General features: G+C 47.3%; 1 protein-coding gene across 1 annotated transcript; it reads right to left on the reverse strand.

Moving 5' to 3' along the window:
• Positions 1-491: 491 nt before the first annotated feature.
• Positions 492-24,441, reverse strand: MTMR4 (myotubularin related protein 4). Its single transcript, XM_047706910.1, is given in 19 exon segments — positions 492-2,830; positions 3,048-3,136; positions 3,405-3,515; positions 5,586-6,984; positions 13,885-14,039; positions 14,182-14,352; positions 14,448-14,633; positions 14,870-15,065; positions 15,552-15,663; positions 16,148-16,276; positions 16,540-16,736; positions 17,612-17,725; positions 17,906-18,026; positions 18,130-18,278; positions 20,065-20,147; positions 20,665-20,781; positions 21,162-21,203; positions 21,205-21,252; positions 22,716-24,441. Coding segments are annotated over 19 exon segments (3,642 nt in total). The 5' UTR covers positions 22,761-24,441; the 3' UTR covers positions 492-2,652.
• Between the last annotated feature and the right edge of the window lie 453 nt (positions 24,442-24,894).

A 24,894-nucleotide genomic window follows, 5' to 3' on the forward strand; every position in this document is an offset into this window, starting at 1 on the left:
ATCTGAGGAGCCATAAGTATAAACTAACAGTTTGATTGCTTGTCTCTCCAAAATAAAAATGGTGATGGGGCTACGGTACCTGAGTAAACGATTCACCTTTTAGATAGTACCATTTTATGTGTTTTTTAATAGACCTTTTTACCACGATATTTTTGCTCAGGGCAGGTTTAGTGAGAACTGAGGTGCCTCTGAGGAGGGAATGGGAAGACAAAAAATACAATCCTGTGTGCCTGGTCAACCAGCTGGTGCAATTTTAGCCATTAAACAGAAATAAACCTCACATGAGATGGGATAGAATTCTACAGTTTCCATAGGATAAATTCCTAGCGATCCATAAATAAGAATATAGCAGGTGCTGTGCTGATAAAAAGGAAGTCCATTTAGAAATGGAAATAGTTGGGAGGAAGGAGTATGTTTTAGTCTTGTCAAAGAATAAACGAGTATTGAGTTTTCTTGGAAATTAAAATGAATAAAAAGACCCAACAAAGCAGCACTAATATAGAGATTTTATTTAAATTGTATTGAGTTTTTACAGCACATTGCATGTTTGTCACAACGCAACTGCACAGTTTGGATTTTTGGCCACATCATGTCACTTACACCCACAAGAGCTCTGAAAGGAGTATTTGATGAATACATCTGAGCTGAGAGCCCAGAGTCTCTCTCCAAGGCCATGCAGTATGTTCACTGATGGGACAGTCCCTCAAAACAGCCACACAAAAGTAAACAGATACAGTCTCCTCAAATGTTACCAATCTTACTCCCCCTGAAAATGGGCAGAGTGAAGTGCAATGAAAGTCAAGTTAATTAAAAAGCCACTCGCAACTGGCAGTAAATTTTAATGATTGAGAAAATGCTTAGGAGAATTTTACATATCAGAGACAAGGAATAGTTTGTTACTTTTTCAATGATCTCAGGAATTTCCCAGACACAAATCTCCATTATTCAACTCCATTTAAATGAAAAAAAGTTCTGCTAGGCTGACCTAAATACGCCAAAACTTTTTAGGTTACATCCATGACAAGTATAAAAGCACAGATGCTTCTCTGTAGGACTGAAGAAAAGGTCAGGACAAGTAACAATTCTTGTTCTAAATGCAGATCCTAGTTATTTTCAAATGAAAATTTTTTTTCTAGGAAGCAACATGAAAGTAGCAGTTAGACAGACAGCTACCATAGTTTTAAAACAGAATAAGCCTAAGTGTAATTTACCTTTTATACACCAATGGATGAAGGAAAATGTATAAAGGAAATACTAGTGGTTTCATTATAGGTCAAGGAGACTATATCTGTCCCAACCACAGTACATGGCTATGTCACTGTATCTTTTGGTTAAGTGCCACTGGTACATATTAAGATGAAACCAAAACAAAAAAACAGACAGACAAAAAACAAAACAAAACAAACAAAAAAAAAATCACAAAAAAAAAACCCCACCAATGTTTGGTCCAAGTGGACGCATTTTCTCTCCCAATTTTGGTATCAAGGCTTTATTCTCTTCTGTTTGGGTTCCATTGTTAAGTGCACAGAAATAGACAGCAGCATTTGTACTGAAACCCTCACATACCAAACAGCATATTCTAGGAGGTAAAAACCAAATGCTAAATTCTACCCTCAAGGTGTCAAGTGTTCAGGATAAGAAGCAGTGTGACCCAGAGGAGGCAGCAGCCAAGGGAAAGACAACATTAGGGAAGTGGGCAATGGAACAACAACAACAACAACAACAACAAAAAACCATTGTTTTATTTTCATGCCAGGAGAGGATCAAGGTGTAACTCCTGTGTTAGCACCAGGACAACTAGGAAAAGTCAGGCGCAAAGGGCAGGGCACAATCAGCAAATATTTGACAAGGATCATTTCTGCTTTTCCCTTCTCATTCTTCACAGTGCATACCTCAAGAGCTGCCACTGAGTAACAGAGACTACTTACTGCCTTCACAGCTCCAAATAACAGATTTTTGCCAGAACGGAACACCAGCAGAGTTTTCCTCTGCTCCCCAAAATGTCTCACTCCTTAGAACTGTTGCTCTAAAGTGAATATTCACTGATGCTGGCTGATGAGCCAAGTGAAAAGACACAGCAAAACCTCCACTTGCAGAACCAGTCTTTATACCAACTCCACAGAAAGACAGCACTACTGCAACTAGAGGGAGTGCCTCTAAAGACTGAGCCTTCATGCACAGACACAGAGCACAGAGGAACAGGATATAGTTCGTTTCAAATAGGAATTCCTATCTTATATACTAGAATCTGCTTTTTTCAAGGTGGAGAGATGAATCTGTTTATCACTTGGAGTTTGGTTATACATATGCCTTTCTATTGCTGTTTGGGGCACATCATCAGGCAGTATCTATGAAATCATCATCTTGTGACCCCCCCCAGGAGAAAAGTGGGAGTCACCAACTCAACATTAAGCTTCCAGACTCGGTCTGGATCCAGGACCATTACCCCAAGGTGAGGGTCTCACCAGTAGAAGACCTCCTGCCAAACTGGAATTCCTCTGCTGCAGTCTATGGTACCAAGGAGGATTTCTCAAGACGATAACTTTGAGCTCTGTGATTTCATGAGCCATACCAAGGAACCTTCAAAACTACACCTGAAGCAGATCCTCCCTTCAAACCTGCTAAAATTGGACAGGTCATCTCCTCTGGCATTCAGCTGGAAGCTGTAGCAATGGGTTTCTTCAGATGTTGGCTCATGAGTTCTCTGGCACGAGATACTTGGATGTGTTCGTAACATGAGTTACAGACGAGAACTGGGTCATAGAGTTGTTGATCAGGAATGGGCAACTTCAGGTGGCAGCAGCCAGCACAAAACACATTCCCACAATTTCTGCCAAAGCACAAAGAGGGAAGAGTTCATCAGAAATGCCCATATGTGGAGAATGAATGATACTCCAAAAGGCCTTACATGAGTAAATAAAGAGAAAAGTTGGGCGAAAACAAAAAAAACCCCTATAAAGCTGTTTCCATTTTCAGATTAACTCAACTTAGCTATACATGTAGGTCGCTGCTTTATGAGCCACACAGAATCCTACAGGACATCTTACCTGCAATGGTGTCTTCGTTTGGCCAACCAGAACTCACAGTCACAGTTATAGCAATGTGATGCCATATGGTCTGGAACCCAGCGAGTCACCTAACAGAAGGCACAAGGAAAAATTCCAGGTCCTTGTCACCAAGTGGAAGAGCAACACTGCAACAAGGAAAGGATCTCAGGAGAAAACAACAAGGTCTGTCTTTATAGTTGGCCACTACCTTCCTCTAAAAAGACAATCATCTAGGAGAGAGCTCTTGTGTATAGCATGTCACTCATGCTACTCCTCATGCTAGAAATAGGAGAACTGCTATTTTGTAAGTATATACTTACACCATACTTACGTAACTATGCATTTGTCTGCACATACCTCAGTCTCTTTCTTATCAACAGGTTCCCAGCTTGCTTCTGAAAGGCAGTCCTCACTGTGATCAGAGCCAAAATCTTCTATATCACTGCCATCGGACTCCTTCAAACATGTCTGAAGAAAAGGCAAAGATATCAATCCATCTTCACCATCACTAACCTTCATTGTTTACTAGGCATCAGGGACTATTCTAAGTACATTACATGCATGTACTTCTTTCATTCCTCCCAAGAAGCTTAGATGTATATTATTATTGTCATCCCTCTTTTACAAATAAGGAAATCAAGCATTGAGAAAGTCAAGAGATAGTAAGCAGTAAACCTGGAATTTAAACCTAGTACAGTTGACCCTGGAACCACACAGGTTTGAATTGCATGGGTCCATTTCCATGCAGATATTTTTCAAGAAATACAGTATAGTACTATGTATTTTCTCTTTCTTACGATCTTCTCAGGAACATTTCCTTTTCTCCAGCTTACTTTACTATAAGAACAAAGCATACAATATGTCTAATGTACAAAATGTATGTTAGTTGACTGTATTATCAGTAATGTTTCTGGTCAGCAGGAGCTATTAGAAGTTAAGTTCTGGTAAGAGAAGAGTAAATGAAACAAAATGGGATTGGGAGGGAGACAAACCATAAGTGACTCTTAATCTCACAAAACAAACTGAGGGTTGATGGGGGGGAGGGGGGTTGGGGGTGGGGTGGGATTATGGACATTGGGGAGGGTATGTGCTATGGTGAGTGCTGTGAAGTGTGTAAACCTGGTGATTCACACACCTGTACCCCTGGGGATAAAAATACGTTTATTAAAAATAAAATTAAAAAAAAAAGTTAAGTTCTGAGGACTCAAAAGTTATATGGGGATTTCTGACTACACGAGGGGTTGGCACCCTAACCCCTGCATTTGTTCAAGGGTCAACTTAACTTTGGCTTCAGACCCATGCTCTTAATCAATATGCTTTATCACGACATGAAAATATTATATTCTCATTACATTCTAAACCAGGGGCTCAGAAACTAGGCTCACAGGCCAAATCTAGCCCACTGCCTGGTTTTGTAAATCAAGTTTTATTGGAAGAAAGCCACATTTATTTACGTATTGCCTGTGGCTGGTTTTGTGCTGTAACAGCAGAGTTGAACAGGTAGGACAGAGACTGTATGTACCACAAAGTCTAAAATATATAATATACGGCTCTTTACCAAGAAAGTTTGCTTACTCCTGTTTTAAACCATCACCCTGAATAGTAAGTTGTTAGTCCTGACCATCCCGTCCCAGCAAGCAGGCAACAGGCAAGTGGGAATGTCTTAACAGGAGGAACAGAAGTACCTGTGTTCATGACAGGATACAGTAGCCAAGAAGCTAACTCGTAGAAGCTCCCCAGAACTGTGTCCCCAAACCAGAGAGCTCCCAACACAGTGAAGCCTAGACAGTCCTAATCATCTCTCACCTGGGTTATTCCAAAACACCTTCCAGCCTCCCAACCTGGGTTTCAACTGCCTCATCCACTTGACAGACTATTGCTAGGGTAGTATTTTTAAAATACAAATCTTATCACGATAGTGGCCGAAAATTGTGCTGCCTTAAGGGTAGAATCCAAACAAGGGATCTCTAGCTGACCTTTCTAGTTGTGTCCTGTCTAGTTCTCTGTATCCCTGTCTAGTTCTCCAGTATCAGCTCCTGCCTCACTCCCCAACTCCCTCCCGCATGGCCCTAGCACACCTGTACATGCATGTACATACACGCGTGTGTGCACGTGCACACGCGCAACACAAACACACACACCCTACCCCTTTGATTAAGCCATCCCATTGGAGTACTTATTGCCTTCATGCTTTTGAGAATGGTATTTCCTTTTCACTGTCTACCTAGGCAAATATGACAAATTCTTCAGTACTTAGCTCAAACGTTACCTTTTCAGGATAGCCTGCACTCCATCCCAGCCCCTAACACCTAATGCTTCCTTCCATGGTAACACTTAAGACCATCATTCTGTGTCTCTCCCTCTAGTTTATCTCTCCCAATACACTGTGAGCCCCTTGAGATTTCAGACTATGTCCTTCATCCTACAGGCCAACCGCCTAATACACTCACTGGCACCCAGCAAGTACCCAATGAATAAATGTTGGGAGGCTGAATGAACAGAATAAATGAATGGACAGACAGCAGTGGTGAAACTTACAAAATCATCCTCATAGTCCATGGGCGGCTCTGCTGGAGGGGCACAGCAGTGACGGATGTCCAGCCTCATCTGAAGCTCACGCACTTGTCGACGTAGCTGCTCCACCTCTTGCCTGTACCCTGCTTCGATCTGCCGTAATCTATGCTGGATCACATCCGTAGGAAAGGGGAGTCCATCATCATCCAAGTAGAGAGGAGGCACTGGAGAAGGGCAGCTCAGTGGAACAGGCTTTGTGCTGGAGACCTGCTTTGGATGACCGGACAACCACATCCGGTTATTTTTCCCTCCTGGACCAGTACAGTGTCCATTGGAATGACTAGAACAGACTGGTGACTTCACCCCTTCTCTCTGAGCCCACTGGCCCCCAAAGCAGGGCCCTGTTGCCCGCACCTGCTTGTTGCTTGACCTCTTGCTACAACAGCCATAGGAAAGCAGCCGCCGAGGAGTGGTCTCCCCACTTGGGAATGAAGTCACCATTCCTTGGAAGCTGTCCCAGTTGGATCCTAAAAAAGAAAACTCACTGGTCTGGCTCTGAGAAACTGGCTTTCGGGACAATTCCAATGGCACTTTCCCAAAGCGAGGATTTTCCAGTAACTGCCCATTCCTAATATTCCCTCTTTTGCCAGTGTATTCCTCCTTATGAATCAGATCTGGCACAGAACTGGGCTGTTCCTGGTAGGAGATGCTTGCCACAGACCCCGGGGGATCTTGGCTGAGGAAGTCAGTGCTTGGCTCTGGAGGAGTTTGGCAGGTAGCACTCAGTGGGTTGCAAAGGGTACCCAGACTGTGATCTGGAGCACATCTGGAGGGCACACCTAGCATGGAATTTATCAGGGCACGTTGGGGGGCACCTGTAAGGGAGTCCTGGGAAGACTCAGGAAAATCACAAACTCCATGACCCTTGTTGGAAGCCACTTCAGAGAGTGCACCGACAGCTTCTTTTTCAGGACAAGGTTCAGGTAGTTCCTCCGTGCCATCTAAAGTCCTACTCAGCTCATTGTGGGCAGGAGGGTCTAGAGCTGGTGTCGTCGTCTCTTCCAGGACTTGAATCTCAGGATCAGAGATGTTGCTCTTCATCTCCTGGGGCACTGCAGTACTAAGCAGTTTGTAACTTGGAGAACAGCTTCTATGATTCTTGAAGGGTTTATTGCTCAAGTAGTCTTTCTGGCCGCTGGGCAGAGGGGAAGGAAGACCCATTTCTCCTATAGTCTGCTGAGGACCTCCTGCCCCAGATTCCACGAAGGTCTCGGATTCCTCAGGATTGCTGTGCCAGGGCTCCAGGCCTACTCTGGCCTCCTGACAGTGGTTATTGAGGTTCGGGTCACTAGATGTGCGAGTCAGGGGGCTGCTTGTGTCACAGGCAGAAAGCAGATCATCCATAGATCTGGTTTTAGGTAATCTGGAATGACAGACACAACACCTCCAGGTCAGTAAATGGGAGCCACCTCCAATATATAGAATCAGACCATCAAAGCCAGAGTTCATAAGAAAGAACATTTACGATTACAAATAACCAATGTCCACTGTAACAAGTCTACTGTGCAAAAAGTGAAAGACATGAACTCTGGCCTCCAGAAGCCAGGATCTGTCCCCAGCAGTTATTAGTCCTTACCCTACACAATCTCCCTGGGCAATCTCAGCCACTCGTGATTTCAGTGCCTTTTACGTTGACGCCTTCTAAACCTACTGTGCCGGCCAGGACTATACCCAAGTCCGAAATCTAATGTCCGGCTGCCTCTACCATACACAGTAAGACAGAAGGAAGACAATTCTAGAGCTAGATGATATTGGTTCTGACACTGATTAGCCATATGACTACAAGTGAGTTATTTAACCTTTCAGACATGTGCTTTCTTCCTCTATAAAATGATCATTATAAATTATACCTTACAGAGACACTACAAGGATTCAAACTATAGGCAGCCAACATCAAACTTACTAAGACTATACACACCACTTGTCATTTTTACTACTTTCCTTATTATAAATAATCCTTCCTCACAGCAGAAACCAAGACAGCCTTTTACAACCACTTAGCAGCACTGCATGCCTTGGAGTCCGAAGTTACCGTGGAAACTTCCCCAAGTATAAAGCACTCAAGAGTTCTAGAGGCATTCGTGCACACCAAATGGGTTACATTTTCAAGAATGTCTGATTTTTAACACATTTCAAAAGTCCTTAGAGCAATGAAAACTTCAGGGAAACTTGCCAGGAAACAATGGAAACTTAATCAGACTCCTATTTTCAGATGCCTTAGTCAGTCCAGCCCATGCAGAAAAATTCCTCAAAGGTTGAGTTAAAATATGGCTGATTTTTTAAGTGATTTTTAAACGTACTATGTTTTTTAAAGATTCCTTTTTTTTTTTAAAAAAGATTTTATTTACTTGACAGAGATCACAAGTAGGCAGAGAGCAGGCAGAAAGCAGGCTCCCCGCCGAGCAGAGAGCCCAATGCGGGGCTCGATCCCAGAACCCCGGGATCATGACCTGAGCCGAAGGTAGAGGCTTTAACCCCCTGAGCCACTCAGGCGCCCCTTTTAAAGATTCTTTTTTTTTTTTTTTTTAAAGATTTTTTATTTATTTGACAGACAGATCTCAAGTAGGCAGAGAGGCAGGCAGAGAGAGAGAGGAGGAGGATAGGCTCTCTGCTGAGCAGAGAGCCCGATGTGAGGCTCGATCCCAGGACCCCGGGATCATGACCTGAGCCGAAAGCAGAGGCTTTAACCACTGAGCCACCCAGGCGCCCCCTTTTAAAGATTCTTATGTGTGATTTTACTTTTTTTTTTTTTTTAAGATTTAATTTATTTATTTGATACATCACAAGCAGGCAAAGAGGCAGGGAGAGAGACGGGGGGAAGCAGGCTCCCCACCAAGCAGAGAACCCAATGTGGGGCTCGATCCCAGGACCCTGAGACCACGACCCAAGCCAAAGGCAGAAGCCCAACCCACTGAGCCACCCAGGTGCCCCATGATTTTACTTTCGTGATCAATTTTGATTTTGATTTTGATTTTGTTTTTTGTCTTGTGGTATACAATTCCAGGAAGGCAACAGCAATGGTTATGATTACAGTCTCTGGGGTCCCATAACCTGGGCTCAAATCCCAGCTTGGTGATTTTTTAACAATGCGAACTTAACTTCTCTAAGCCTCAGTTCCCTCATCATCTTCGGAGAAAAGTAACAGTACCCACCTCTTAAAGCTGATTAAACAATTTATTTCAAAGCACATTGCTCAGTAGTTGTCATATTGTTACACTTACTGTTTACTTATTTATCTCCTTCTCTGAAAGTGCCTTGAGGGCAGCACTATCTTATCTGAATCCCTACCACCAGCCAATCAAACAATTTTGAGAGATGAATAAATGATCTTAAAATCTAACATCAAGTATCCACTGCTAGGTACCAACTGAATGCAACAGACCAGTGGGGTTCAATATCTGGTGTACATTAGGAGCTCCTATAGATTTTTCTAGATATACAGACAACCAGGCCCGTCTAAGACCTATGAATGAGAACCAGGTATCTGTATTTTTAAAAAGTACCACAGCTAACTTTGTCTTTTTTTTCTCTTTTTTTCCTTTTTTTGTTTTACTTTTTTATTATGGAAACTTTCAAACATACAAAAGTAGAAGAGTAAGAAGATCTCCCATGTACTCTTGACCCAAATTCAACAATATCAATAGTCTCCTATCTTCCACAGCTGATTCCTACCTGGACAAAAGATTTAATCAATAAAGCTGGTTAAGGGGCACCTGGATGACTCGGTCAGTTAAGCTTCCCGACTCTTGGTTTTGGCTCCGGTCATGATCTTCGGTTCCTGGGATCAACCCTGTGTTGCTCTCTGCCCTCAGCACAGAGTCTGCCTGAGATTCTCTACCTCTCCCTCTGCCCCTCCCCCTACTCACATGTGCGCAAGCACGCGCGCGCGCTCTCTCTCATAAATAAATAAATAAATAAATAAATATTAAATACATAAAATTTTTAATGATCGTAATAATAATGTTGATAGAGACAATAATGCATGAGGAGTTTAGAACAAAGACAACTTGTCCTGCTAGGGTGATCAGGGAGGGCCACAGAGAGAGGGTAGATTTGAGCTGGATATAGCAGAATATGTTGAACTTCAGTGGAAAAGAGAACAGAACACAGGGTATTTTTGATCTAGGGAAAGGTAAAACCAAAGATAAGTCAGGTCAGGTGTTAGAGAAAGCATTTGCATACTACTTGGTCCTCCAAATCCAACTCCATCTTGAACTGCCTATTGTATACTTTCTCTTTGCTAATATTTCAATCCCAACCTGCCTGTTTCTCCTTCTCTTGCCCAAACTGACTCTTCTCAACTTCCCGATGTCTTTGGGTTGGTGTCAATATCCACCTAGTTTCTAAGCTCAGAGACTCAGGACCCGTCTTTGATAGGTCCCCTCTATTCTTTACTTCTACTTTCCCATATTCAGTCACTCCATAGTCTGCTAATGACTTCTCTACAAGTCTCTGATTTTATTTTTTTTATTTTTTTATTTTTTTTTTAAAGATTTTATTTATTTATTTGACAGAGAGAGATCACAAGTAGACGGAGAGGCAGGCAGAGAGAGAGAGAGGGTAGCAGGGTTCTCGCTGAGCAGAGAGCCCGACGCGGGACTCGATCCCAGGACCCTGAGATCATGACCTGAGCCGAAGGCAGCGGCTTAACCCACTGAGCCACCCAGGCGCCCAAGTCTCTGATTTTAATCCTCTTTCCAAACTCTCCTCTTCATATCTGAATTACAATAGTGTTGGCTGATCTCTGTGCTTCCAACTACCCACCTCACTGACTCATTCTCCAAAAATCCCGTTGTCACCAGTTCACAGTGACTTCCTACAATGACTTAACTATTGACAACTGAATCTAAATAAAGTCCTCAGGATAATGTTTAAGCCCTCAATGAACTATCCTGTGTTTCTTTTGGGTCCTCAAAATGGCTCCTTCTTAATCCCCACCAACTCTAGATAGGTTCTTCTTTTGTTTATTAAGCTATCTTTCATGAATGTAATTCCTTTGGACCCCTCCCCACTACCTTGTTACCAAGCTCACAACTCCCTTTATTCCATTCATTTGTTTGTTCATTTAAACACTTACTAAAGCACCTATTATGTGCCAGGCCGAGCCAGATGCTAGAGACACAAAAGAGCCAAGGCTCCTGCCTGGTCTTCCATGAAAACTTCTCTAAGTAAATAGTCACCAAATGACCCCTTTCTAACTTCTCATTTCTCCCAATAGCTTTGAACTACACACTTCTTTTTTTTTTTTTTTAAAGATTTTTATTTATTTATTTATTTGACAGAGAGAAATCACAAGTAGGCAGAGAGGCAGGCAGACAGAGAGGAGGAAGCAGGCTCCCTGCTGAGCAGAAAGCCCGATGTGGGGCTTGAACCCAGGACCTGGGATCATGACCTGAGCCGAAGGCAGCGGCTCAACCCACTGAGCCACCCAGGCGCCCCTGAACTACACACATTCTTATTTGCTTAGATGCTAACTTAGAACTGATCTCTATTTGTCCTATGTCTGTCTTATTATAGGTTTTACAAAGTATCTTAAATAGGATCAATATCTTCTATTTCATTTATACAGGCCACAAACCTGTACGGTACTAGAGAATTAGTGGGTATTAAAGAAACATTTACTGAATTGAAAAATTAGATATTAGGGGCACTTGGGTAGCTCCGTCAGTTAAGCATCTGACTTCAGCTTGGGTCATGATCTTGGGGTCCTGGGATCAACACCCACCACCCCACACACACTGGACTCCCTGCTCAGCAGGGAGTCTGCTCCTCCCTCTCCCTCTGCCCCTCCCCCTGCTCATGGTTGCTCTCTCCCTCTCAAATAAAAAATACCTTTATTTTTTAAATTTTTGTAAGGATTTTATTTATTTGAGAGAGAGAGAGCACAAGCAGGGGGAGAGGCAGAGGGAAAGGGAGAAGCAGGCTCTCCACTGAGCAGGGAGTCCAACGAATGTCTTGATTCCAGGACCCTGGGATTGTGACCTGCTCCGAAGGCAGAAGCTTAACTGTCTAAGCCAGCCAAGCATTCTAATAAATAAAATAAGAAAGAATGAAAGGAAGAGAGGAAGGAAGAAAGAAAGGAAGGAAGAGAAAAGAAAGATTAGGTATTAATTTAAGGCAGTGATTATTAAATGAGTGATAGAACTTACCCAGAATTTCATAAGTTCTGGGTCCTCTCCCTGGAAAAATAAACTTATGAACCTATACCCAAACTCTGCATAGTTTGGGGAAGGAAGAAAATCACAGAATTCCTGAAACCTATCCATGGGCCCTGACCATGGACTCAAGACGCTAAAACCAATAATTTAGGGGGGGAGTGGGCCTTTTTGTTTTCCTTTATAATATTCAACCAATATCTTAAGTTATACTTTAAGAATCCTCCATCAAGGGCGCCTGGGTGGCTCAGTTGGTTAAGAATCCTCCATCAATAAAGATCAAAATTTGAAATGTACATATCCTTTGAACCCAACATTTTCATTTCTAGGAATTTATCTGGCAAAAATATTAGCACAAATGCAAAGATAACACATATAAAGTAATACTACTGAAATGTACACTTAAAAATGGTTCAGATGGTAAATATAATGTGTATTTTACCCACAACTATTTTCAAAAACATACACATAGTTAAGAATGTTAAAGCAAAAAAAAAAAAAGAATGTTAAAGCAATCCCAAAAAACAATAAAAAAAAAAAAAAACAGAAATCACCTAAATGGCCAATAGTAAACTGGTTATATAAGTTATGCTACACTCTAATTTTAGACTGTTATATGCGTCGCTAAAGCAATAAAACAGCTTTATATGTGCTTTAGAGGGGTGACAGCCTAACACAACATGGGAAAAACAATCTGCAGAACAGTATGCAAAGTATGATTCTGTTTTTCAGCATCTTAAAATGTTTCTTCTTTTTTTGGGGCGCCTGGGTGGCTCAGTGGGTTGAGCCTCTGCCTTCGGCTCAGGTCATGATCCCAGGGTCCTGGGATCGAGCCCCGCATCGGGCTCTCTGCTCAATGGAGAGCCTGCTTCCTCCTCTATCTCTGCCTGCTTCTCTGCCTACTTGTGATCTCTGTCAAATAAATAAATAAAATATTTAAAAAAAAATGTTTCTTTTTTTGAGAGAGAGAGAGCATGTACACACATGGGAGGAAGGGGCAGAGGAAGAGGGAGAGAGAGAATCTCAAGCAGGCTCCCTGCTAAACACAGAGCCCAACATGGGGCTAGATCCCATGACCTTGAAATCATGACCTGGACAGATATCCAAGAGTCAGAAGCTTAACAAACTAGCCACCCAGGTGCCCCAAAAATGTTTCTACATGACAGTGTGACAGTGTGGCTGTATCTATGTAGAAATAAACATATGGAAGCACAGGCACCGGAGTGTTAGCAGTGGACGCCTGTGGGGACAAGGGTCTGAGAAGGAGACTTTCATTTTCTACATGTACACTGTTTGATTTTTTTTAAAAAAGATTTTATTTATTTATTTATTTGACAGAGAGGTACAGTTGCCTACACAAGTAGGCAAAGCGGCAGGCAGAGGGAGAGGGAGAAGCAGGCTCTCCACTGAGCAGGGAGCCCAATGCGGAGCTCAATCCCAGAACCAGATCATGACCTGAACCAAAGGCAGCTGCTTAACCGACTGAGCCACCCAGGCGCCCCTCGCCTTTTTTTTAATAGGAACATGCATTACTCTTATAATGTAACCAACAACCATTCTATTTCCCCCAAGTATTTAGCCAGAAGATAACTTTAATTTTTATGTCTGCCTTTAAATTCTGGCCTTTTTCTGAGGGAGAATGGGAAGACCACCCTCTTCTGGGAACCCACCTCCCTGAGAATCAGATGCTTCCAGAAGCTACTGCTGCATATAGCAAAGGTCACACTACTACTAAGATAGCAAGTACCTCAATGTCTTCTGTAGTGAACATAAATCAAGACCATTCCCACAAACCTTCCTGAAATAGTCCTTTCTTCTCTGTTCTCCTCTCCCCTGCTTAACTATGTCACATAGGGTGATAGCTCCAGGAAAGAAGGTAACCAATCTTATCTTAAGAGAGGACCTTGAAAACATCCAGAGTGCCCTCCCGGCTAGCTGTAAGTCTTGGGCCAAGTCTCTCCTTCAACTGAGACAAGAAGTTGCTTTGAAATATCTTATAAAAAAAAAAAAAAAAAAAAAAAAAAAAAAAAGGAGAACATGAGGTGAGGCACAAAGCAATCATTGCCTTTCTAGTGGAGAGAGGAGAGAGCAAGAAAGACTCTTGTTACCTGTCCAGAGAGCGGCCAGAGAACTCCTGGCTCTGAGCCGCTGGAGAAAGGTAGAGATCCATGGTCTCCTCCCCGAGTGTACATGGAGACGATGCTGGCAAATAAACAGCTGTCCAGAGGTGCAGGGCCCGGACATGACACACAGGATGCAGGACCTAGGGAAGCAGCCCCATGCCAGTGTTTTGTGAGCCAGTCCAGGTCCCTCTTCTTTCTCTCAGCCCTCATTCTCCCCACTGCTCAGGCTGTTCTCCCTGGAGCTCTCCAAGCAGGGGCCACAGAACAAGGGTGGGGACTTACCATGTCAGAACCAGGTGTGTAGAGGAAGTTGTGAAAGTTCTTATTGCCAGCCCGCAGGAGAGCCCACACAGAGCAGGTCCGCTTGTAGATGTTGCGCTTCTCTCGCTCACAGGGGTTGTTGGCCAGGAACGTGCCGTAGAGGCAGGAGTACGTGTGCTGCACCAGTTTGACCTAGAAGGCCGCACTAGCTCACACCTGGGAGCCTCGGCCACTTCTCCCCTGCCCCCGCCCCGGGTCACAGGCTTTACCAGTAGCGGAGGACTTACCAGGAATGCTTCATTAAACTCAAACAGGCAGGGGAACTGCTTGAGCAGCTGATGAACAGAATCAAGCCACTGGAGGAACACCGGGCACTGCTCATTTTGGTCCTCTGCATTCTCCTGGTGGCCGCAGCGGTCTCCAAACTTGTGTCCAAAATCTAGCCAGTCAGACTCTACTAAAACTTGGAAGCCCTGCAGAAAAGAGAGGCCAAGCATAGGGCCTTTCTGGAAAGGCTAGTGTGCTACTCCCCAGGGGATGCCCAAGGCAGGGAGCTGACAGCTATAGGGAAGAGCAGAACTGATCCTAGGAGAGGACTCAAAGCCACCAATGTCCTCTACTAAAAGATCCCCAAGACAGATCCAGAGGGCCCAACACCTTCCCCACCCTCCTTTCCCTCTGGTCTTCCCTGCCCAAGCCCACCCAGTACCTCCAGTGTCCTGTAATATGGGTCCAGCAGTATCTTGGCCAGAGCTACGATCTGTGGCGTCCGGTCCCAGCCGTCGGAGCAGTGCACCAGCACAGGCCGGCCCTCCCGATCCACGGTATTAGCCACGAGCACGGCAGCCTTGAGCATCACTGACAAGTGCTGCAGCCATTTCGTGCTCTCCAGGGCTGACAACCAGCTACAGGAGAGCAGAAATCAAGCCTGTCACCAAGGGCACTGAGGCTCCAACGGTCTCTCTGCCACCCACGCCAGCCACACCGAATGAAGTCCCCAGGGAGGGCTGAAGCCAAGAGGTCCAGTGTGGGGCCCTTCTGCCAGGAGCTACCTGGCAGGGAGGTAAAGAAGAAAAGACCCAAGGCACACAAGGGACTGAGCACCGAGGGAGGAGCGGGAAGCATCACATTTAGCCATCCTTTCCCCAGTTCTCTGTGTTCTTTAAGTAGGACTTCAGATCCAAACCAAAGGAACCCGGTGTGCTGTGGCTGTTCCAGTGCTGGCCAATGAGCAAAAGATGTGCTCTTGGAACCGGCCCGCTGCACCAGGCCCTCAGGTTTCCCATACCGCCACACCTCCCATTAGCCCAGCTCATCTTCTAAGAACCAGAAGAACTGGATGAAGGACAAGACAAGGGAGGACAGAACAGGGGCAGGCAGGGACCACCTACTTGCTGGGGTCGGGCATCTGGCTACACACAGCCCGGAGATACTGGAAGCTGTTCCGGATGGCGTGAATGTTGGCCATCCCCATGAACACGACCTCACAGTTGGGGTAGTACTCTGTAGACGTACAGACGAGGGTGGAGCCTAAGAGCACGTCCCAGAAACAGCCATCCAGGACGAGAGTGGTCCCCATGGACCAGGCTTCCCCGGGCTGGGGGACCACTCAGCTCCAGATGCTCAGGTGCCACATGCTGACAGCAGTAACAAGGACATTACCAACGAGTGATAGTCACGGTACTACTCGTAATGACAACACACAGTAAATTCTCAATATACAGTAGCTGTTCTATGCTGATAATTTTTATGATCATCCCTAATTTACAGATAAGATAATAAAATTGAGAACGATGAAGTGAATGAGTCACTGCTAGATAAGAAGCAGAGTCCTGATTCTAAGCCAAGTTTGTCTGGCTCTTTCCACTGTACAACCTGCCCCCAGGCCCCTCCTCATCGAGGCCACCCAGAGCGCAGGCCACCCAGAGCGCAGACCGACTACAGACAGGGTGTGTGGGGAACGTGGCGGGGGTTGTAAGAGCCATACCTTCGCACTCACAGCCTCCACCCTTGGCCCGGTTGGCCACTGCTGCTGTGTAGGAGCGAGCGTCCAGGATCAGTAGCTTCTGGGGGGCTGCGGTGCTCTCTACTCCAGAGCATGCGGTCAAGGAGGAATCTAAACACACAGCAGGGAGAAGACCCTGGGTCAGCCAGCCCAGCATCACCCTACCCTGGCACACACTTTCAGTAGAGAAGAACAGACAACTGGATACTCCGGTCCTCCTACAGCCTCCCAAAGGGCAGAGACCCTGGCACCCTGTGTGTTGTCATCTTCTTCCCATCCTCTCACGAGGTGGGGGGTAGGGAGGGGCTCCCTAAAAGCCAGTAAGGCCAAGGTGGGGGCTCTCCAGGGGGTCAGCACCGCCCACAACACCTTACCGAAGTCAGTGTCACATGCCTCGCTGGCATCACTATTCCCAGTGCTGAGGGAGCCCCCAGTGGCTCTTGTCCCCGGGTCCAGGGCACAGGCTTTAGCGATGGATGTGACCAGGTACTCATCGTCTGCATTGCGCCAGCCCCACCAGCTGATCTCTGGCTGGCTGCAGCGGGCAATGGCAGCCCCGTTGCGGAGATGTCTGACGAAGGGAAGAAACCATCATTCCTTTGCCATCTGCAGCACCCACCGACCCCCCCACCCCGGGCCTACTGCCAAGGCCTTAGGGGGCCAGACCAAGATCTCCAGAGCCAACAGGGGCTACCCATTCACCCAGGCCACACTAACAACCAAAAACCCTTGACATATCCAGAGGGCTCTACAGTTTACAAAGCACTGTCACACACATTTCTCGGATGCTCTCTGTGTTCCCAAGGTGACCTTGACTTCTTGACTCTGCACAGCACCTGTTCCAGGTACCGACACCCAGCAGGAGAACAAGCCTGAGCCCAGAGCAGAATAACTCCAAACCTCACAGCTACTATCTGTCTCACTCTATTTTTGCTACAGTGTTCTAGTGCAGGGGATCCACAAGCATTTTTAGTAAAGAAACAATAAATGTTCAGCTTCACATGTTACAGCCTGTCTCTGTCACGCATTCTTTCTTTTTGGTTTGTTTAAAAAAAAATAGCAGCAACCCTTTAAAAATATAAGAACCATTCATAGCACTGGGCTGTACATGAAACAGGCCGCAGGCTGGATTTGGTTCACTGGGCCATAGTTGGCCAACCCCGGTTCTAATGCGACAATTTACACACACAACATTGTACACACATTAATGCAACATTTTATAAACACACACACACACACACACACACACACCCTCCCCAAAAAGTAAAGTGAATATATCCTCCAAAAGCCTCATCTTTAGAAGAAAAAAGCCAAGGTAGTTTTTGATTGGAAACTATTTCATTTCCTGCAGGGTATCAATTCCTACTCAACCAGGCAAAATCTCCACTTTTGACTCTTTCTTGCATAAAAAATGTCCTCCCTACTTCCTGTCCCCTGCTGCCTCACCTATACACAACCACCGGGATCCGCTTCCAGGAGCGGAAGGAAGCCACATTCTCCAGCTCTTTGTCTGTGATCCACACAGGAACCAGGAGCTTCTGTGGGTAACTGGGGCACAATCTGTGAAGAGACCAGATGGGGTCACCAAGCGCAATCTAAGGCCTATGATGACAAGATCCCCAGGGATGGCTTTGTGGGAAGAGAGATAAGGAGTCCTCCTCTCTCACAGAACCAGGGACTCGGCCCAGCGAGATCTGAGTCTGGATTGATATTTTGGTTCTCCTCCCCCTGCCCTCTCACTTGTAGTTGCTGTTGATGTGGGAGACTCTCCAGACATTCTGCAGATCAAAGCCCATCCTCGTGAGCTCAGCCTCCTGCCGACATCGTATGTGCTCTCCTGCAACACAGCCCCCGTGCCTGCCTGTCAGCATCCAAGTGCACCATGTCCGTGGGTGGAGGAGGGTTAAGAATCAAGATATGAAGCCTCCCAAATGAAACACAGCCTGGCCTTACCTGGCTGACACAGTGGGTATGCTGGTCCTCCTCAGTCAGCCCCAGGCACCAGGCATGGTAGGCGAAGGCAAAGAGGTCTTCAGGCTTGGCAGGTCGCGCCGTGGCCCGGCTTAGCCGTGACAACCACTCTTGGCACTGCTTGAAAGTGGAGAAGTGGCACCTGCCAAGGCAAGAAGCCACAGAGTGAGGCAAGGGGCAGGTGTGCCTTGGGGACATAAGGGTCAAAAACAAGGCCCACAGGAAGGCTGTGGGGAGGGGAGGATTTAAAGCAGGAGGTAAGGCACAGGGGCCCAAGGGAGGACCAGGGACACTGGCCAACACCCAAGAGAATTTACCTTTTTGACAACTGTCTTCCAAGAACTCTAGTCCTTGGGACATACTTATCCCTTCAAATGGGGCCCTACCATTCCTTACATCAAATCCAAACTCTACCACATGTCCCTGAATGTCCTGGTACTCCATGTTCTCTCATGACTCCTGCTGCAGGCAGGAAGTCCTGTTCACACCATTCCTGTCTCCTTGTTTCTTCACTTCCGCTTGATAATGCCCCCTCTCAGCCAAGCCACGTCCTACTGACATTTTGAAGACAGTCCTGTCCCCCCTCTTCCTTGAAGCCTTCCAAGCCCACTCCATTTTACAGACCCGTTCTTCTCTTAGTCTTAATATGCTTGAGAGTTTTGAACAGTAAGTTTTCCCATAGCATACTGCTACTGTTAAGTCTTCCTTTGGCAACTAGACCCCAACCTCCTGGAAGAGAAGGCCAGTGTGGGTTCTCCTTCTGAATCCCTACAGTCCTGAGCACATACAGGACAGACTCTAAAGTGGGCACTCTTTTTTTTTTCTGGACACTCTTTTAATGATCCTTGGAGTCATTCCAGACTCCTCTTTCTCTCATATCCAATCTGTCAGCAAATCTTGTCTTCTCTCCCCTTAAAAATCTGAATGCGTCCTGCCATTTTGGCCACTACCACCCTAGCCAGGTCCCCACACTCTCTTGCTTGGCTAACTACGATAGCTTCTTAACTAGTCCCCTCAGCTTCTGCCCTTGCCTTTGTGTCTGACCCCCTTCCATCTCTTCTCAACAGAGCAGCCAGAGTGATTCTACAGAACATTAATCAGATCATATCTCTCCTTTACTCAAAACCCTGCAGTGGTTTCTCATTTCCCTCAAAGTAAAGGCCAGTCATTACGACACTCTGACACACACCTTACCTCTCAGATCTTATATCCCACTACTCTCACCCACGTGCTCTCCACTCCAGCTACACGAGCCTTCTTGCTATTCTTCCAATACGCCAAGTGAAATACCCACCTCAGGGCCTTTGCATGCACTGTTCTGTCTGCCATCCTCTTCACTCAAATATCTACATGGTCATTTTTTTCAAATCTTGAATCAAATGTCACCTTTTCAATGCAACCTTCTCTGATCCTAGTGTTTAGAGCTACAACTCTACCCCCACAGCACTCCGTATTCCCTTTCCCCGCTTTACTTTTCACCTTTACGTTTACTACCATTTAACATATTTTATTCATTATTTACTGCTGGTAACTACCCATTGGAATATAAGCCCCACGAAGGCAGGAAATTCTTTTTACTAGTACTCTGCTATATTCCCAGTGCCTATAACAGTCTGCCATAGAGTAGAGGGGTCAATAAATGTATGTTAAGTGAATTAATAAATCAACCCACAATGCCAACCCTAGGTGCCTTCACCTTCACTACCCTGTTTAATCCCTATGGCAACTCCATGAGCTATACGTTATCCCCATTTTTTCAGATCAAGATACTGTGGGTCAGGAAGTGACCTCCCCAGCAAGAGAGGGTTTCTACCTTTTCTTGGGAAGTGAGACAGTATTTTTCCTTCTTGCTCCAGAGAAACCCTGCATTAGAGAGGTCTGGGCAGGACCAGGGCCACAGGACCTGAGTGTAGCCCCACTGTTCTCACCTCACCACCTTGGAGTCCTTGCAGGCAATGTGCAGCTGGAACATATCACGGCTCTCCACAGTGTCAATCATCCGGAGGGGGACCTTTAGAGGAAGGGAAAAATAAAGCTCAGCTCCTGTCACTCCTCGTGCCCATCCCAGCCTAGATGCCGATGTAGCCACACAAGGAAGGAAGCTGACACTAACTGAGGGCCAGCTGAGTGCCTGGTAACTGTGCAGGGTCCTCTACCTATGTGACCTTAAAGAATAATCACAAGAACCCCACAAGGCAGATATTTTCAGGCCAAATTATTCGGGGGGAAATTAAGCCTTGGGTGATTTAAACAAGGTCACACAGTTGTAAGTGGCACTCTTCCCAACAATGCCACTGTGCCCCCTTAGAAGGGTCAGCAACAGAGTAAAGGAAAGAGAGAAGAGGGGAGGGAAGAAGAAGGGAGAGGCAGAAAGACAGATCCATAGCAGGAAAGCAAAAAGTAAGCAAGAAAAAGAAGGGAACCCCAACTTCATCTGGAGACAGGATCAAGACCAGCACTGGAGCAATCTCACCTTGAACCAGGCAGGGATTCTGCCTTGGGTGTGGGAGAACAAGACAGAAACTCACGTTGATGACAGAATCTTTGAACTTGATATGCAGCCGGTAGTTGGAGATGGCAATGAGGGCATCAGCTGCCCGGCCCAGGAACTCCACTCCCTCACCCTGCAGCACTGTAAAGGGCACCTGTCGAGGGGCAGAGGAACCCTCAGTCCAGGAAGAGGAGAGTTCCAGAGGAACCCTCAGTCCACCCCTCCGTTCCCCTCCCCAACCCTGACCCATGGGATCCCCTCTGGAAAAGCTGGGCCAAGGCAAAACAGAAGAATCCTCTCCACAGTAACAGCACCAGGCAACAGCTGCACAGGAAAGCTGCCTTTCCTTCCCTGGGGCCAAAGGCTCCACAACGCAAGTACAGACAGATTCCCCTCCCTCAAGAGACCCGGAAACAGGAAGCTAAAGCCCCACTACTGGATCCCTTTGGAGATGTTGTTTAGGGGGAGGGAAGGAAAGGTGTTTTTAATTTGGCAGAGAGCTCCACCCACCCTGGGCCCCCACCTCCTCCTTACCTGCAGATTCTCCTCCTCTTTCACTAGTTCCTTGGGGGGGAAACAGATCCTTGGCTTGGATGTACTCCAGGCTGGGGGGCCCCTCCTCACCCTGTAGGGAAGGCCTCAGCCCTAAGTCACCAGGCTCCACTCGGCCCATCAGACCTCATTCTGCTCCCCTCCCCTCAATAAACCTGCATACACCCCGTACACCCTGATAAAGGTTTGGTCACCAGAGGACGGAAAAGAGGACTGGCTTGGTGGGAGGGGTGATGTGGAGGGGATACTCAAGCCCATTCAGCCTAAGGGAAGAGTAAGCTCCAAAGAGGAACTGGGAGTCTGCACTCCTCGAAGAGCAGCAGAACCAAATAGAACCAAAATTTCCCAAATGGAGGAAGAGAGAAAACTAAGAAAAAGACAGGCAACAATGTGAGGGAAAGACAGAAGTGGGAATGGGGAGTGCCGCCCTGAAAAAAAGGAAGCAGGTGTAGCAGCTGGTTATGGAGACAGGAGGGAAAGCAGGCACCTAAGGCCACAGACTCTTCACTCTGGTAGGTGAAGGAGACAAAGAGGAGCAGGTTGGGGGATTCAGTCCCATGCCTCTAGAGGGCCTTCATGGATGTTTTCAAAAGAAGGATGTGTTTTGGAGCTGAGCTTATCTTCCAGTTAGGCCCTCAGTGCTGAAGAGCCCCCACCACCTACCAAGCAACCTGCCCTGCCTGCCGATCAGAGGGGAATTCCTACGGAATACCCACAGCAAGCAGAAGTAACTCCTCTCCCAACCAGCAGGGAGGGGTGAAGAGGGGATTTCTTCACCCGTTTCTCCCACAGGTCTGGGAGAAACCAGGAGACCCAAGGAAGACCAGGGGGAGAGGGAGAGAGAGAGAGAGAGAGAGAGGAGGCCTGGCAGCCACCCACGGTGGGGGGGGGGGGGGTTAAGGAGGGGAGGGGTGGGAACATCTGAGAGGACAGATGGGGGAAGCTGGGAAAGAGCATTAAGCCAGAGGGGGGGAGGAGGGGAGGACTGGGAACGATGCAGAGGTAGGAGCCCTGCAGAGGCAGGGAAGATGGAGAAGAGAGGCTGTCTGGGGGACAGTCAAGGAGAAAAGACTGGCGTGTCAGGTGTGTATGTTGTGGTGGAAGGGGGAGGGGACCGGAGCCAGGCAAACAGCTCAGATATCCTGTGCTCCCCGACGGGCCCCCTAACATCCCAGATCAGTCACATCCCACATCCCCAAGCAAGGATGCTGCGGGTGGGACCAAGATGGAGAGGCGGAGGTAAAGGGATGTACCCCTGCAGGGCGGGGCCTGAAGATCTGCAGTCAAGGGCAGAGGCTGCGGGGCCAAGATGGGTCACAGAATTTACACATACACACACACGCTTTCCATAATCCCCGGTCCCCGAAGATGAAAGCAAGTCCAAGAAAGAAAAGGAACCCCCCACCCTCCACTGCCAGGGGCCATGGAAAGCGGGATGAGCCAAAATTCGGAATCGCAAGGGCTGGCGCTGGGCGGGGCTGCGGGTGCAGCAAGCACTGGGACCCCCGGGCCCCCGCAGACCAGGCCAACACTTACGAAGCAGCTGAGCATGGAGCAGGAGACGCGGGCGGTCAGGCTCATGGTCGCAGGTGGTCTGGACCAGCACACATGACCCCGGAGCCGCTGCGCTGCCCGCCAGTGCCGGACGCCGGCCGCATCACGGCTGCGGGGCCCGCCAGGTGCAGCCGCGGCGACCAGGAGGCGAACGTGCTGGCGGCGGGGCCTCGGCGCGGCTCCCGCGCGCCTCTCCCCTCCTCTCCACAATGGAGCTAGCCCGGCTCCGCCCTCCCGCACGAGCGCGGAAGGGAGGGGAGCCAGACGAGGGGAGCGCCCCGGGCCGGGCGAGGAAGGGGGTGGGGGCGGATCCTCGAGGCCCGCCCACGGCTCCAGACTCCTCCCTCCTCGCGGTCCCCTCCGGCCGCGTGCTAGGGCGTCCTCAGGGGACGTCTGGGGGCTTTCGCAGTCTGGGCGGAGGGACTGCCCCCAGACCGCGTCAGAGGGTAAGGCAAGCCCTCCTACATCCTTTCACTTCCCATATTTTCAGTGAACCAGCCCACACCCCTCTTTTCACACTCTGTCCCCATGTCCTCCCCACTCTGAGTTCCCCCAGTGCCTGTCCTGAATTTCCAAGATAAGGCTCACCTACAGTTTCAAGGCCTCCTCCTTTTCCTACAAAACCACCACCCACCACACCCCTGTCCACCAGTGTCCTCCAATCCCATGACATCACTAAATCCCACTCCCTTTTTTGCCCTTCCAAACAGACACTGGTCTATGCCAGGTTGGCCACTCCACACTCCTGAAAGGGAAGTTCTTTAAGTGTTTTAGTCCATGGCCCCTGCCCAACCCTACCCTTCATCTCCATCTCTCCCTGTTTCACATCCTCTGACATCTAGATAAGAAAGTCCTTCTTGGAGAAGAATTTTGGGAGGCTGGGAAAGAGAAGACTGGAACTACGGACCACAAAAGCTATGCAAAACAAACCTGAAACCCAGGAGTAGGGTATGGAGGGAGTTGGGTAGAGGGCGAAGGAATAAGGAGGAGTCAGGCTCAAACAAAGTGTCATCAAAAGTCTCGGAAGGAGCTGGTTGGGACCCCACACTTCCTGTGCCTGGTAACTTTCAGGAACTGGGGCTTTGGTTTTGCTCTGGGGGGGAAGGGGGAATAGGAGAAAACTTGACATTGTATTAAGCATCTGCTATGAGCCAGGCAGGCTGCAAACATTACCTCACTAGAACCTGTCAACTCTCCAAGAATTAACTGTTTTGCTGGTGAGAGGTCAGGCTTAGAAAGAAAATATGCGAGTTACCTAAACTATTCAAGCAGTGGTGCTGGGATTCAAAAATAGACTACGCTCACTCTAAAGCCCATGGTCTTTTCAGAGAGTCACAGAAGAAAAGAGTAAGGGGGCTATCAGTTGGTGGGAACCAAGACCACCAGGCTTTCTAGGGAAGAGACGAAAACCATATACCCCCATGCCTGTGGAGGAAAGGAGTGAGACCTCTCACCAACTGAATTCCTTAACCTGCACAGGGGACACTCGAAGAAGCTGAAAAGATACAGCCAGAGCAAGGGCCCGTATGGGCCTGGGCCTGCAACTCTCTGTTCTCTCTTCATCTCATGTTTCCTCCTCCTAGTTCTCAGGGGTTAGCTAAGGGGTTCCCTGAATGTGAGGTGAGAGAAGGGTATTTACAGTTAATGGAAGGTATAAGGATCATTTTCACCCCCAGCCTCACCCCCTGTGCAGCCCGGTGCTTCTCTGGGCCCCTGGAGGGTGCTATCCCGCTATATATCCAGTCAGCTACTGAGTGTAGTAGCTTAAAAGACAGCAGCATCTTAGAGCTGGAGAAACCCCACTGTTTTGATGGAGTCACTCCCAGTAGAGCACCCACAATATTCAAGGGGCTCACTAGGAAGCGCAAGGATCTTGAGATAAAGGAGGCCTGGCTTTTCAGACCAGAAGAGAGAGCTTCCACCAGGCACCCAAGAAAAGTAAGAGAAGGGCCATTATGAAAGGCTATGAGAGCCAGTGGTAGTATTGGGAAGGTATAGCATACATAGCATGTGCAGGAAAAGACTTCTAGAGGCTCCCTGTCCCAGTGCTGTATGTTGGCTGGTGTTTTGCAACCTAAAGAAACCCTAATTTATTTCCAGGAGAGATGAACCTGTTTAGAGGCTGAACAGAGTAGCACAGAGCTCAAGGTCCAGGAGGGGC

This window comes from Lutra lutra, chromosome 16 (genome assembly GCF_902655055.1).
Source record: "Lutra lutra chromosome 16, mLutLut1.2, whole genome shotgun sequence".
NCBI lineage: Eukaryota > Metazoa > Chordata > Mammalia > Carnivora > Mustelidae > Lutra > Lutra lutra.